Source organism: Alligator mississippiensis, chromosome 6 (assembly GCF_030867095.1).
Source record: "Alligator mississippiensis isolate rAllMis1 chromosome 6, rAllMis1, whole genome shotgun sequence".
NCBI classification, from domain to species: Eukaryota; Metazoa; Chordata; order Crocodylia; family Alligatoridae; genus Alligator; species Alligator mississippiensis.
In genome coordinates, this window is record NC_081829.1 from 77,946,261 (window position 1) to 77,958,760 (window position 12,500).

General features: G+C 36.3%; 1 protein-coding gene across 8 annotated transcripts in view; it reads left to right on the plus strand.

The window, feature by feature from the left end:
* EBF3 (EBF transcription factor 3) overlaps window positions 1-12,500 on the plus strand; it is a 141,831-nt gene that overhangs the window by 127,589 nt on the left and 1,742 nt on the right. For 4 of the 8 annotated variants that reach the window (XM_019482898.2, XM_006277689.4, XM_059730022.1 and 1 more), the window contains exons 12-16: window positions 218-283; window positions 974-1,151; window positions 2,368-2,556; window positions 2,965-3,162; window positions 11,553-12,500. The exon at window positions 11,553-12,500 is cut by the window's right edge and continues 1,742 nt beyond it. In XM_019482898.2, the coding sequence (XP_019338443.1) occupies window positions 218-283; window positions 974-1,151; window positions 2,368-2,556; window positions 2,965-3,162; window positions 11,553-11,584 (663 nt within the window). In that variant the 3' untranslated portion in view covers window positions 11,585-12,500. The remainder of the gene's footprint in view (window positions 1-217; window positions 284-973; window positions 1,152-2,367; window positions 2,557-2,964; window positions 3,163-11,552) is intronic. The other 4 variants (XM_019482902.2, XM_059730023.1, XM_059730024.1 and 1 more) reach the window with 1 other exon arrangement.

A 12,500-nucleotide genomic window follows, 5' to 3' on the forward strand; every position in this document is an offset into this window, starting at 1 on the left:
AATATTTTCCTCCAAAACAAAATACCTTCCTATCTTTGTAATACCTCCACTAAATATAACAATAGCATCAGGCTATTGTATATATCTTTTGCACAGTTTGTGTGTTTTTTGTAATTACAGATGCCACTGTAAATTTGTAACATAGTTTTTCTTTTCTGATTTCTTACATGATGGTGAGTTTTAGCAAAATGTAAACTAGTTTACTCTTTTTCTTTAGGAAGTATTACTCAAAAGAGCAGCTGACCTTGTTGAAGCCCTATATGGGATGCCCCACAACAACCAGGTAGGTCACCAGTTGCAGTTTTCATACACATGCATATATATGTAAATCAGTACCTGCTATTTGCAAAGTTGGCAAAATATCAACACATTCTTTTTGTACACACTGTAGTTTTGCCAGCCACCTTGAGGGCAGTCTGATGTGATGCAATGCTCTAAGGGAAATGCTTCATCTTCCCATTTTCTTCTCATAGCTACTTTTCCTATCAGAAATGACAATTAAGCGTAAGGTGCCAAAAGCATAAGCAATCATTAAGACAAGAGAATAACCTTGAACTGAGTCCAAAATATACAGTGACTAATGGGAAGTCCTAAGTAAATCTGCTAAACAGAGCGGATAAAACATACTGTATTTCCAGTAGTTTGCAAAACACATCTGCTGCATCATCTTACTAAAGTATATTTTTACAATTTTCACATGAATAGGGGGGCTAGACCACATTTTTAATGTTAGTTTTTTCAGTGATTTACACAGTTGATCTGACATGAAGGTGATCAACCCTTAAGTAGACAGGAGGAAAAATAAAAAGTTCTTTGAGAAGCATAGAAACAAATCCTCATGTCCATCTTCATTTTCTGTTTACCTCTACCATTAATTTTATCATTATGCCAAATTCAGCTATTTTTTTAGAATAGCTGGTTACACAAGCAAGTATGCTATGTGTTAGCAATCAATTCTTTCACTTCTTCATAGGAAATAATCCTGAAACGGGCAGCTGACATTGCTGAAGCATTATACAGTGTGCCACGCAATCACAATCAGATTCCTACTCTTGCCAACACTCCAGCTCACACTGGCATGATGGGAGTGAACTCATTTAGCAGCCAGCTAGCAGTTAATGTTTCAGAAACATCACAAGCTAATGACCAAGGTATGTGCAGTTTCAAGAGTTCATCCTTCATGTTGTTGACTATTCTTAGATCATGTCTATTAATATTAGCAGATGCTATCACTATGCTCTACCTTCCTCCTTCCCCCCTCTTGTTATATGTTTGAGCATGTAATAAAGCACAGTCTTTAAATACCAGATAAAATTAATTTTTTCCCTTTCTAATGGTTTTGGTTATCACAAAGAATCTCCAGTGAGAAGACTTATATAAAATGCAGAAAGACATAAAAGTTCTTTATTATTCATGTTTAGCTATGTAATGTATATATTTATTACTAATTAACTATGCCTGGGTATCCTCCACATGCTTATTGAGCATTTACATAAATAAATTAATTTATCATCTATGATTTTTTAAATATGTCATGAACATGATTATGCTTTATACAAGTATATATAATTAATATATAAAAACTGAATTTAATTTCTTTAAAATATTTTTATTTAACATGCCTATAGAATTGTATTTTAAATTAAGTTTGATATTATGAGAGGAGTATGAGCATATTAGTAGTTACATTCAAGCCATAAACTTTGCTTACAACATAATTAGTAAATTGATTGCTCAGATGAGAGTAAATCCACCTTCTGTTGTTTAAAATCCTGATTTTTCTTTGTCTTCGCTTGCATCTTTTAATGCACGTCTAAGCTATAAGCCTCATAAACGTTTTTCACCTTGGTCCTGGTTAGTTTCACTGAAGAATACACCTTATGAAAGTGCTAGCTTTTTGTTAGTATAAAAATATCAATCATAAAAATGAAGACCCCAAAACAGCCTTTTAAAGTGAAATCACTGCAACAAACAAGTTTTTTCTTGTCAGCTGTGGCATTTGAAGGTCTGGAGAGGCTGAAAGTTCATCCAGTATGTTGGTACAAACCAGGAATCAAGCCTGTTGATAATTGCTACTAAAGACAAATGTGAAGGAAACTGACACACTTGGATCGAAGAGAGCTTTTGTTGGCTGTCTATGCTAGGAGGAGAGACAACATAGAGTGCTCGCAGATGATTTAAGTAGGGTTGGCGTGATAAGGTTATCTTAAACTGCAGGAGTTGATAGGGCAGTAACAGACAACTTAGAGCAAAGCTGTGCAATCAATTAAAACTGTGTAATATATGATGCATGAGGAAACCCCCCAGCCCTAAGTTTATATTATAAAATAACATTATTTTTTCGGGGTGGGGGGGTTTCTAACACAGTAGGTTACAGTCGCAACACAAGCAGTGTTTCCCCGCGAGGATATGTTCCGAGCAGTACTCCTCAGCAGTCCAATTACAACACAGTCAGCAATAGCATGAATGGATATGGCAATGCCGGCATGCCCAATCTAGGTGTACCAGGTTCCCCTGGATTTCTTAATGGCTCCTCAGCTAACTCTCCTTATGGCAGTAAGTGTTTATTTTTGGTAACACATCATCATATAGATTCATATTTAGTACAAAATCAAATACTTGCATTGTTTTGATTTTCTATAATGTCAGCTACTGGATAAAAGGAGGGGTGACTCTGGAGGCTGGACGTAAAAATGGATATAGTAAATTGATCTGTTTGTGCCATAATACAATCTCAGAGAGAGAAAAAAATTGGACTGCACAATTTGTAACAAAAATAAGTCCAACACAAAAGAGTTTGCCTGTTATCCAGAGAGTGGCCAAGCCTAGGCATTTCATTATTATTTTTTTTTTATACATTCTTTTTTTTGATATTTTAAAGAGGCAAGGCCCAATCACTCTCTTTTTCCATGTTTTCCATGAAAAACCTCAATCTGAGTCCTGATTATTTTTGCTTTATTGCAGTAGTGCCGTCAAGCCCTACCATGGCAGCCTCTTCGGTCACCCTCCCTTCAAACTGTAGCAGTACACACGGCATTTTCTCATTCTCACCTGCCAATGTCATCTCTGCAGTGAAACAAAAGAGCGCCTTTGCTCCCGTTGTCAGGCCCCAAGCCTCTCCTCCACCATCTTGCACCAGTGCAAATGGAAATGGACTTCAAGGTGAGCTGGATCTCTCATTTTTTTTGTGTATTGCTTTTCAGTGCATACACTAAAACCCCAGTTGTGCCTTTTTGGAGAAAGGCTTTTTAAATCAGCTTTGACTGATTTGTAGGGAAAAAAACAAAACAAAAATGAGAGAGAGAGGGAGAGGGAGAGAGAGAGAGTGAAAACATTCTTAGTGTCCTGGTCCTGCAATATAGATGGAAAAATATCACTATATCAACAGTAGCACAAACAATATACTAAAATTTTAAGCAATTCTTAGTTTGATTTTAATATGCACATTAGATATAATACTAACTGTTTTCCTGGCTTTTTCCCTTATGGTTTCAATGCATTAAATTTTAAACTAAATCCACATCCCTGAATGCTCTTTACAGACTTGTGTACTCCTTGCATTTCTTTATACATGCTCTGCATACATTTTTGATGGACATTTTTAAAAGTAGTATTACAGCATGATCTGGTACATGTCCCCTATCTTTACACATGATGTAATTGCCATTTTAAAACATGTCAAAAGAATACAAATGGGTTGAAACTGTTGCTCAATAGGTTGACCTTCTCTGGGACTGACTAGCTAGATGTTCAACCAGTTTGCATGTCCTGTTGGACTTTACCGGCTTCTTATTATTACGTTAAACTAGCTGCAGGACTTGGCTGTATTTGAAAACATAAGGGTTTTAATCAGGCAACTCTAAGTTTCTGACTTTTTTCCCTTTTTTGTCTGTGGGATTTTTGTGTGGGTACTAAAAAGGGCATTTTATAAATCAATTGTAGGATTTATATGGTCACCTGCTGGTATCAGGGCAGAATTATGGTGCAATGCAAATTTATGGGAGGAATAAAAACATTCACAAAGGGGTCTCCCTTTTTATTACATTCTTTAAAGTGTGGAAGATGAGTAATGCCTGATTAATTAGAACAGTTCAAAAGGTTTGGTTGCCTACGTGTTTTAAATATAGGGCCCAATTCTGTGGTGTGCTCAATTGAAACATTTTATTTCCCACTGAAATTAGGCACTGAGACTTCCCAGTCTAAGCTAAATTTTCCTAATGAAAGTTTTGATTTTTATTTACTCTTTACATTGCAGTAGTTCTTCAGTATATCGGGCACTTGCCAAATACCAAGGAAGACATGGACATTTAAAAAAGAAAAGGATTAGGAATTCTGGATGCTTGACTTTTTGGTCATCCAACTTGAACCATTCAAAGGGGCTCAATTTGCAGAAGTATCTGCCCACTAAAAATTATGATCCTTTCAGATGTGTCAAGGTTGCATTCCTAATGAGGCACATAAACTACTAATCACTTCGGAAACTACTGGCCCTGCCCCAGTGAACATGCAGTCTAAGACCTGATCCTGGAGCCAGATCCAGGCAGGCCCAAGGGTCCTTCTGCATAAATATATATATTTTAGATGAATTGTTAGTGTGCCAAAAGTAAATAAAAACGGTGCGAGGTGGAATCTATATTTTTTGGATTTTTTTCAGTTGATTTATAAGCTCTTCCAAAACAAAGCAAAAGTAAAACTTAAGCACTAAATTAAACTACATCAAGATACACGGCAAATTATACTGTATTTGTGCAGCTGTCCTTCAAGCAATGTTTTATTTATATATTTCCTATATGGGTGTTTATATCTATTTACCCACATAATAATATAATTTGAAAATATAAACTTAAATTATCTGTATAATTTCTGGATCATTTCACATGATTTCATAATTTCATGTGATCATCATTATGTATACTACATAATAATAACATGCATAATTTCAATATGACAGTAAAAGAGCTTCCCTAATCAACCTTCCCATTGGCAAAAGCTCAGGTATGAAAGGTATATAAATGCCTAAAGGTGTAGAAAGCCACAAAATGGAGTATTTAAAAAGTAGTAAAATGGGACTTAGGCAGTGACCTTCTTAGGCACTTTTGAAGTCCTGCTATGTAGCAGCATATTTCTTTAGGTCCCTGAATGTGCCTAAAAGTCTGTTCTAAAGGAGTGCCATATTTAATAATGATAACACACCCTGGGTCAGCAGACTCTGGTTTTATCAAAACACAGAAGTAAGCTCCTAACTTGAGGGCTAACGCTGTACAAGAATGTACAGTGCCAAAGCTGAAGGCCTGAGAACCACTTGCTCTATTCTGAGGAATTAAGCAGGACTTAAGTAGTGCACAGGACTCGTAGTGTCATCTGGCATCTAAAATTAATTTCATTCTGCATGTGCTACTCCTATGTAAGACTAAGTAGTCCCAATTTGTGCTTTCCAGCAGATCTCAACTATTCCACTAAAGCAAAAAAACAAGAGGGGGCCCTTTGATAGCCATCATCCAAACTGTAGACACTTACACTTGGAGCTGCACTCTAATAACTTACACTTATTTTTAAGGCTAGTTACCAAGCTTTAAAATGTTATATATACACAGGCAGACAAGGTTCTTTGGGTGAATCTGATATTTTTTATTAAACCAACTGAAACAGTTGGCAAACTTTTTTTTAGCAAGCTTTCTATAAAAAAAAATAAGGTTTTTTCCCCCCCAACTATTTAAGTTGGTCTAATAAAACATATCAGGTTCACCCAAAGAACCTTGTCTGCCTATGTCCTTAGACCAACATGGCTACAAGCTACATCCCTGTATACACACATACACATACACCCAGACACAAAATTTAAATTGTGAACGTTTTATGTATTTCTTGGCAAATTTAAAAATAAAGTTTATTTTATGATGAATGCATTGTGGCATTTGATATGAAATGTTTCATTTTGGGCAACTTTTAAAAAAAACAAAGGAAACCAAAAACTGGATTAACAACATTGACACAGGTGGTAATACCTCTCTTTATCCAATAACTCAGTGGTTCAAGCACCTGCCCAATGGAAGACTGGATTCAATTCCCTCTTTTGCTTGAGGAGAGTTGAACCCACATGTACTTCACCTTCTTGGAGCGTGCCTACCCGTCATGCTGCAAGGCACTCTGGGCAGGGTTGTTCTTAGCTGTTGATGCTGTTGCACTTTGTTCACTGGACTAGGGACTGGAAACATGAGTGTTCTAACCACCAAACCAGAACATCACTTTCACTCTCTCTGGCTTAGTGAATATTTAAGAGGATTTTTGGTTTCTTTTTTTAATAAAACAGAATGGCATCAGCAAAAGGGAGTAATAAACCTACCCCAGAATACTGTATAGTTCAGTGATCAGGACACTCTTCTTGGTGTGGGAGACCTTGGTTCAGGCTCCTGCTTTGAGTCAGACAGATACTGAAGCTGAGTTTAGGTCTTCCAACTCTCAGGAGAATGTCCCACCCATTGGGTTACTTTATATTCTGAAGTAAAGATCCTTTAATCCCTCTGTTGGAACTTCTACCTTGTGAAAAGAACACAGGTTTCCCTCGCTTGATGCTGTACATGCATTCCTGGACAACGGTGCATAACTCAATTTGCATAAAGGGAACCCTTTTACTATGCAACAAATAGGGATATGTTCCAAGACCTTGACTGTACTGACCCCCAGACCCATTTCTACCACTTTTACAAGACAATTTTGGTACACACAAGCACAAGGCACTATCATAATTGGGATGGCAACTACAGAAACACATGTCACAGACAATGAGCGAGGAGCACAGATCCACACAGGAGACTGTATTTTGATGCACGTCACTCCCACAATGCACCGCACAAAGCAGCTGATTGCAGGCTTCCACCACACCGATTGCATAAGAGTGAATTTACTTTGCATATAACAAATTTTTAGTATAAAAAGGGTCATCACATAAGAGTGAATTCGCACATACTAAACCTGCATAAAGTGAGGGAAACTTCTACTTAAATATTCACTCAGTGCAGTGGTTAGGGCACTAGGAGACAGATGCAGGTTCAGTTCATCTCAGGCAAATGGAAGGATTGAATCTTGGTCCCCGACATGCCCTAACTAATATCACAATGGTGAGAGACCTCATGAATTTTTTTCCAACCAAAATTTATCACCAAATTTGACCAGGAATTAACAGTTTTGGCATGAAAAAAAAAAAATCATCCAGCTCTATTTACAGCTCAAAACCAGCATCTTAATTGAATTGCAATGAGAAAAGAATGAGAAGCCAGTGTATTCTGTGAAGTGAATGCATTATATGCTTTGCTTAAGAAGTAGAAAGTAAACCCTTTATGATCTATTTATTTACAGTCTGTTTTTTCTGAACAGTTAGTAGGGAGAATTCTGGTTCCTTTTTTTTTTTTGTTTAATCATTTGTTGACATCGAGTCAGTTTTTAAAGTTTAATTAGTTTCTTAGTTAATATTCTCTCTACAGGCACTTAGAGAGTGTTCTTATCACATTTTAATAAACTGAAATAAAATTGAGAATTCAGTGGCTGCAGTTTACAGTAGTTGATGTTTTTGAATGACTTTTATGTTGTGTGTATTAGAGGTGAAAAGGGCATGAATAATGGTTAGATATCTATATCCATTTGGAAAGGTCACACAAATATAGTCAGATGATGTCAGAAATGAGGACTCTTGGGCACTATTGCTTACATGGACATCCAGGATAACCCATCAGTTCAAAAGACTGAACCCGAGTAATAGAAGCAGTATGTTCCTGTAGTTGAAAGGACAAGTATCACGTCTGCCATCTCTTTGACATGCTTGTTTCATCCTGCAAAGCCTCTTGTCTGGAATAAGACCCAATAGCTAGCTCCTATCCAGTGCTGGAAAAGGAAAAGGAAACCTCTGAGACCAAGATCAACACTTCACCAAAATAACCAACCAACAAATTGCCTCAGCCTTCTTATGAAATGTTGTTCACCCACCCTGATCAAAATAGAGTAGACTCTTGCAATATTCTATGTGATGCAATCCCTGGGGCAAAAGAATAATCTTGTTACAGGGCTTATTGTGCCCATTACTGCTAGGCAAACTAGCAATAGGGCTTGGCAGTGTGAAAGAAAATAATATCTGAAATGGTGGGAAGGGGCTAAATGGTTCAGTCACTTTTGTTCTCTGCACATCCATATGTCTGCCAGGGAGCATTTCAGCCTCTGATATAAGTTAAAGCTGTGTTAGGGCTGCTATAATCTCCTGTGGTTTGTCATAGCTGATCAGTGGCCATTATATTGGTCAAGGATTGCCAGAACCTGGCATGCTCAGAATGTCACCCTCCCGCTGCTGGCATAGCCCCCAAAACAGTCTTCATTCTGGGACTGGCTGCTGTAGAGTCAGTATAGTGGAATCTATGCCAGCAAGAGGTGTTTTTTTTTAAGTAAGGGAATCCTATTCTCTTAGAGTATCACACCAATAAAAGTTACGAGGCAAACGCAATGAAATCTCAGAACCTCTATAAGGCCAGCACTACCAGCCTAAGCTAACACATGGACTTGCTGCCATTCTGTTCATATTCCATTCCCTTTCCCATGGCATTTCCATGTATCATCTGCCAGGTTTCATCTTAAGATCCTAGAAACTTACACATACAATAACTTATCTCTTTAACTTCAGTTGGACTACTTCTGTGAGTACAGATGGCTCGTTCAAACAAATAAGAGCCTTTAAGATAGGGTTTTAGGCCTTGATCCTGAACATCCTTATATGCATATTTCACTTTAGGGACATGAATAATCTTTGTATGACCACACTGGGACCACTTACATTCAGAAAGTAAAGCAAGTGCTTACATCTTTGCAAGATCTTTGGGACCGGATTTTGGGTTTTTTTTATAAGTACAGTGCATATTTATGGGAATAAATACAAACTTTTCAGCAAGAAAGCTATAGCCAGCTGCTGACTCAAAAATGCAAAATATATTTAAAACTTGATTTTCAAATATAATTTGAAATTTATAGAATGAAAAAAGATGCTTCACACCACTTATATTTTATGGTTATAAGGCAGAGTGAAATGGATTCAGACGTCTTTTAAAATTATATTGTTAGTGAATTTCTTTTTTCCCCAAAGAAAATTATTACAACTATTATTAATTTCTTGGCAACAGTATTTTTCTTTGAGAAGGAATTAAATAGTAGTTTGCATGATTAGCAGCTTGATGGCATAGCACTGAATAAATTTACTGTTGTCTTATTAAAGGAGTATATTAAGAATAATAAAAAGTTAATTTATTCTGTCCTGTGTACATTTTTTTCTATTCATCAGAAGAAGTGTAAGTCTAAAAAAGCCAAATTTCCAAAGTATTTTAAATGCCATTATTTTTTCTTTCACATTTAGCAATTTAGTTAAGTTTTTGTTTAGATTTTTTTGCCAAAAATTAAGCTATAGAGTGGACCTGCACTACATGGACCTGATTTGCATGTAGACAGGAGTAACAGAACATTACTCTCAGTTTCTTGTGGTTGTTACTAATATATATATTCATACGCACAACATGCAGAAAGACTGTTTTTGAGAAAGGAAGAGGAAAGAAATAGAATCAAGGCCCAGTGGATGGCATATGATTTGACAGTAGCTTTTTTTTTGTCCTCATTATCAGGTGAGAGAGAACTAAATGGCAGCTCCTTGATAATCCTGAATACACAAGGTTCAGATTTTCTATTACGATGGTGCCTGCTTGGCACAAAAGCAAGAAAAGAGGATGGCTGCTCTTTGTGCTGGTCCTGGCCTTAATGTGCTCTAAGCTATGTGGGCTGGTAATGATTCCCAAAGGATCATGTGTTTGGTACAGTATGCTACACCTGTTTTCACATAGGAGCATGGCACAGGCTAACTCTGCCAGTTCTGCACCAATGGGTAGGGATATGCACACCTGGCAAGATGCAGCAACTTTACAAGACCTTTGTACTACCAAAATTGCATAAAAGGGGAGAGTGAATCTGACCTGTAAATTCTAATTTCTGATGTAGACTTGTTACAAGAAACGTACAGCACCAGCATACTTTCCTAACCCCACCTCATACAATATGGAGTGCAGCCTACTTACTGGAGTATTGATATCAAATACAATATTTCCATGGAAATGTTTTCTACCAGCATATGTATCATAATATTACTTAAATTTTCTTGCAGCTATATTAAGCTAATGTGATATGGCATCTCTGGATTCCAATGCTTACATATTTGATAAATATGGTTAGGAAAAAAAAGCATTTTTTAATTTTGAAATATTTTATGTACCTAATTGGGGGAATAAGTAACAAATCAAATATAAACTACCTTATTTCTAAAATGTGGCTTTAAAATGTGTTTTAGAGTTTTAATGGGCTTGAGAGTTGTACATATAACTGCTTTTAGAGAATACTGAACCTAAGTTGCTTGGAGCTCAAATCACAGTTACAGTAATGTCTCTCTTACACTGTGTTTATAGTCATTTTAAGATATTATATTACATAAGAAGTGTGTACATACACAAGTCTTCCAAATCATGAAGTTGTAACTGTGAATCTGAAATAAATTAATATTGTTGAAATTAATGAACTGAGAAATTGAAGTTCACATCACTACAAGAACAAATTTATTAATATCTGTTGTACATAAATTAATGAGAAATATCATCATGACAAAAATTAAACAACATTAAGGTTAAGACAGTCTAAATTATATTCTTACCAAAGAGTTAACTAGAAAGAGGTGATAGATTTTGGTATCTCAGTGCTTAAGTGTTAAAAAATGAGCCAGCTAGTCGAGAATATTAATCTCATGCCTTTTTATAGCACTTGATCTACAGATTCCAAAGCAGGTGTACTGTACTTGGCTTTGATCTCAGAGAGTCCTTGACTTAGCCTACTATTATGATAAAGTACAATTAACAGAATGTCAAAATTGAGGTTTTCCACTTAGGTCCAAGTGCTAGGAGAAAGAAACTAAGGTTAGTCAGATTTTCATTTAGGGAACTTGAGAAGTGTCTGGTCCTTGACTGGTGAGTGAGCTGGCCTTGTCTGACATTACCAGAAGTGACCATGTTGTTTCTCAGCTGTCAACATAGCCAGTCTCCGGGGATTCTGGTCTACTGTTTGCTATTAACAAAACGCTAAGAGAAATATCACACATGTGGGAGTCAGGATGCTTTGCACAAAAAAATGTCAGAATCTTCCTCTTTTAAAAAGTGAAGTCTTTGTGGAACATCTTGTTAGAAAAGCACTTTTCTGTTATTCTTTTACTTGCAAGTTGATAGTGGGGGAAATCCTACCTGTAAATGATAGCGCTATTAGGATTCAGCCAAAGTTGTAATTTTTACAGTCTGAAACTGCTCATACTGACTTTAATTTAACAGTGCATCCCACTGCAGGCAAATACTGAAAACACATGACTGTTTACTCAGGTGCTTTTTTGGATAAAAATGGACTTAAATGCTGTCTGAAATGCACCAATTGTGAACCAGATATGCATGATTCTTCATACATTTATAATAACATTAATTTTTCCCTTTCTCTTTCAGCTATGTCTGGGCTTGTAGTCCCACCAATGTAAAGTCACTTTTGTTTACCTACCGTAGCACCAAGCTTCAGAGGATGGGCTTAGGGGACAAGTTTAGTATATTAAGACATGCTGATGGAAACAGTATCTCCAAAACAAAATCAGCAACAAATTGAAATGCTACAAAAAGACTTTGTTTAAAGATTTTATTTAAACTATTAAGAACCTACATGCAAACAACCTACTTCTTCATGAACAATTCCATTTTATTGACTGAACTTTTCTCATATTTTCACATTTCTCGGTCCTGAAGAAAAAGGAAAAAGCGACGCCTATTTTGTATAAAGTTTCTGATTACGTCTTGGCTATGTCTAGTACTTGCTATGTGTTGGGAGAAACTTTGTGGATGCACCATTTTGATTATCATGAAACACTGATGAAAAATGCCTCCGAACATTTTTCTGTACTCATAACTAGATTCACAATGGTTGTGTATCTCTATAATGTGAAATATTTTTTTGTGGTGAAAAAAGGGGGCCAAGGAGGTATGAGCCATCAAACTGGAAAAAAGGATGAATATATGATTAGAAGAAAAATTGGGGAGTTAGGGAGGGTGGGAGGGTTTATCATTGCTTAACTTCATCTTAACGAAATGGAACTTTGTAACTTATTGTAGTTAGAAATTGTAACTTTGATATTGAATTCTCTTGCCTTCAACAAGCACACTGACAGAGAAAAAAAATGCTACTGTCTGTTGGTAAAAAATATACTTCCACTGCTAGAGCTTCCTGTTAAGCAAGTGTGATCTGCAACATTTTTTCAACTTTTGCTAGCACTGTATACTATTGCATTCTTAGGCTACTGTGAAGTCTATGTTTCTTGTACCAGAAAATTGTCCTTTTGACTTCTAGATCCTTCTTCCCTAATGTGTTTTGTATGTGGTTATAAAATTGTAGACTTTTGTGATTTT